The sequence below is a fragment of the Octopus bimaculoides genome, chromosome 4 (genome assembly GCF_001194135.2).
Source record: "Octopus bimaculoides isolate UCB-OBI-ISO-001 chromosome 4, ASM119413v2, whole genome shotgun sequence".
NCBI classification, from domain to species: Eukaryota; Metazoa; Mollusca; class Cephalopoda; order Octopoda; family Octopodidae; genus Octopus; species Octopus bimaculoides.
Window position 1 is genome coordinate 129,475,444 of NC_068984.1, and position 3,837 is coordinate 129,479,280.

At 37.5% G+C, this 3,837-nt stretch overlaps 1 protein-coding gene across 1 annotated transcript in view; it reads right to left on the reverse strand.

The window, feature by feature from the left end:
• LOC106872459 (DNA excision repair protein ERCC-6) overlaps nucleotides 1-3,837 on the reverse strand; it is a 37,951-nt gene that overhangs the window by 17,584 nt on the left and 16,530 nt on the right. Inside the window, exons 11-13 of the mRNA XM_052967680.1 lie at nucleotides 3,288-3,464; nucleotides 2,006-2,122; nucleotides 1,410-1,505 (exon numbers count right to left, since the gene is read on the reverse strand). Of these exons, the coding sequence (XP_052823640.1) occupies nucleotides 1,410-1,505; nucleotides 2,006-2,122; nucleotides 3,288-3,464 (390 nt within the window). The remainder of the gene's footprint in view (nucleotides 1-1,409; nucleotides 1,506-2,005; nucleotides 2,123-3,287; nucleotides 3,465-3,837) is intronic.

A 3,837-nucleotide genomic window follows, 5' to 3' on the forward strand; every position in this document is an offset into this window, starting at 1 on the left:
TGTCCCCCCCAACATCGCTTGACAACCGATGCTGGTGTGTTTATGTCCCCGTAACTTAGTGGTTCGGCAAAAGGGACTGATAGAAGTACTAGGCTTACAAAGAATAAGTCCTGGGGTCGATGAGTTCGACTAAAAGGCGGTGCTCCAGCATGGCCACAGTCAAATGACTGAAACAAGTAAAAGAGTAAAAGAGTATACACTGGCACTCTGTTGGTTACAACAACAGGGGTTGCAGTTAATCCAAGCAATGGAACAGTCAGCTTGGAAAGTTGATGTGCAAGTGGCTGAGCACTTACAAATGCAAGTAGTCTTAATGTAGTTCTGAGAGAGTCAGCATGATATAGAATGTGACAATGCTGGCCTTTTGAAATACAAGTACAACTCATTTTTGCCAGTTGAGTGGACCAGAGCAATGTGAAATAAAGTATCTTGCTCAAGGACACAACATGCTACCAGGTATCAAAATCACAACTCTACGATCATGAGCCAAATACCTTAACTACTTGGCCACATCCCCTTCACAAATACACACATATACAGTTTACATCAACCAAATTCACTCATAAGACAACAGTAGAAGCCACTTGCCCAAGGTGCTGTGCAGTGGGATTGAACCTGAAACAATGTTGCTGCAAAACAAACTTCTTAACTACACAGCCATACTTTAACTACAAAAAGGATACAGAGATCGTTTAACGTCCGTTTTCCATGCTAGCAAGGGTTGGACGATTTGACTGAGGACTGGTGAACCAGATGGCTACACCAGGCTCCAATCTGATTTGGCAGAGTTTCTACAGCTGGATGCCCTTCCTAACGCCAACCACTCAGAGAGTGTAGTGGGTGCTTTTACGTGCCACCAGCACGAATGCCAGATTATTCTAGAAGGCAGCAATTGTCTTTTTTATATCTTTTGTGATGTAACATTTTCAGTGCTTTGTAACAATTTACTGTGCCTTTTTAAAAATTGTATTATACGTCTAGTAGCACCTTTTTAAAAATTATATTATATATCGAAGAAAAAAAAACAAGTACTAAAGTTGTTTTAAAACAGAGATGGGTGCACACACATCATTTTACCACAAAGGAATAAACATGCACCAGTTATCATCATTTAACGTTCATTTTCCATGCTGGCATGGGTTGGCCTGTTTGACAGGAACTGGTAAGCCAGAAGACTGCATCAAGCTCCAATGTTCGCATTGGCATGGTTTCTACATTTGGATGCCCTTCCAAACACCAGCTACTTTAAAACAGATACATGTTAGCATCGGCAATGCCATCTTGCTGTAAAACAATGCCTCAATAACATATTTATCTAACCCATGCTAGCACGTAAAAAGCAAGCATAAAACAAATGATCAACAAATAAATACACAAACACATACAAACATGTACTAATATGTACATACCTTATAACGGCCATCTAAGATGTTCTGACACTCACGAGAATCAAGGTATTCTTGGTAAACATCTCGTTGTTCTTCTGTAAGTTTGCAGAACAGTACCTGAATAATAAGGCAGACTCTGATAACGGTACGGAAGTGACAATCTTTTCGTGATGCTGTCAGTCAACACAGAAAATTCTATGTATTTGCACAAAGACATGTAGATTAGAATTATCTGCTCTGATATACATTATAATCAACAGAGGAGTCCTGTGTAATCCATAGGCAGAAGTAGCTGAAGCGTAGAAAGTCCAGTAGAGAATCCATAGAAGTTCATAAGTGATGAGAGGAGACAGGATCAACTGGTGTGACCACATGAGCGTGTAGTATATGGGAAGAATTCGCAAAAAAAAACAAAAGACAAAGACAGGTAGTGTAGACAACAAACAGATGTATTAGTATAATGCTTGGGAAGTGAAGAGGTCTTTAATGTTTCGAGCCTACGCTCTTCCAAAGAAAGGAACACAGAAAAAAACAATGCAATAACTTAACCTAACCAGGCAAGATATAGAAGCAGATATAAATGCCTGATTAATAACATCAGTCACAAAAACACTTACTTGTTCATTTTTATCTGGAAGATCCAAACTGATTTTCACATCAGATTTCATCCTTCTTAAAAGGTATGGTCCAATTGTATCTCTGAGTACACAAGCACATTTATATGCTGTTTTGACCTGATAGAAAAGTGCAACAAATTATTATCTCATTTCTAATTAGAATACAATGGAAAAATTTACAGTTACCACTAAGCAGTCTTTCACATCTCACACTTTTTGTTTATTTCCTGAGCTGTAGTAAGAAGAAGGATCTGGTTTTGTCTTTTCCTTTGTATAGGAATTGGACATGTTGGAAAAATTAGACATATAAGACAGTTCTGGCTAAATAACACTAAAGAAATATTATTTATGTGTGCTAAACTGAATGAGATACATGGAGATGGGTATGTAACCTACGAGCAAAGCACAGAGTATGGATTGGACTTCTAACTATGTGTTCAATAATTTGAATAACTTAACCTAACCAGGCAAGCATTGTGCTTCCCTTAAAAGCAGACATAAATGCCTGATTAATCTCTTAAAGAGATTTTACAATGAATGAACAGCTCAGTATTACCCTGTTTATTAACCCTTTGCTTGTCCAATGTATAACATGTGATACACAGCATGTTTCCGTGGCATTCATGCATCACATATGATAAAAAAAAAAAAAAGAGTAAAGGCCCCTTTGGTCATGAATGACCATGGGATTGCACCTAGAAAGTTTCCCTTCTGAGGTGCAAATCCAGGCAAGGTTGTTTGTGGAAGACCAGCAGTCGCCCATGCATACCAGTCTCCTCTCTCCATGTCACCAATGTTATTCAAGGGAAAGGCAAAGACTGAAACAGCTTGGCACCAGTGACGACGTTGCAACTCATTTCTACAGCTGAGTGAACTGGAGCAATGTGCAATAAAGTGTCTTGCTCAAGAACGCAACACATAGCCTGGTACAGGAATTGAACTCACTACCTCATGATTGCGAGCCCAATGCTTTAACCACTGAGCCATGCACCTTCACTCACATATAATACACATTCCCAATTTTTTTCAATCATTAGACTAAGTTAGGACTTATAAAAGGAAATCTTAACAATACTCAGAATGGATGAAACAAGATTTAACTAAAAGTCTGAAAACAGGCATGGATGTTTAGGATAAACTTACAAAAATGTTTTGGACAGGCAAAGGGTTAAGTATTTTAATAACATAATAATACTATTTTATTTACATATTCATTTACATATGAAGTTTTTTTTTAAGATGGTGTATAATACTATGATTAAACAAATATGTTAAAACTTACTTGTACTTCTGTTGCATTAGAATATCCACCTTGAACAATAGGGACAGAGAAATGCTGCATGAAATCTGGGAGGGTCCCAAGCTTTCCAGGGAACACAAAATCAAACAGAGACCATAGTTCTTTCAAGTTATTTTGAATTGGTGACCCAGACAAGATTATGCGGTGAGGTGTACGAATCTTGGAGAACAAAGAAAAATTAACATTAAACAAAAAAAAAAGTGCACAGAACATAAGTAATTAAATCCTAATAAAATTTACAATAACGTCCAAAGTGATAAAATGATATACACTCTTTTTACTCTCTTTTCCTTGTTTTAGTCATTTGACTGTGGCCATGCTGGAGCACTGCCTTTAGTCGAGCAAATCGACCCCAGGACTTATTCTTTGTAAGCCTAGTACTTATTCTATTGGTCTCTTTTGCCAAACCGCTAAGTTACGGGGACATAAACACACCACCATCGGTTGTCAAGTGATGCTGGGGGACAAACACAGACACACAAACATATACATATATATATATATATATATATATATATATATATATATATAT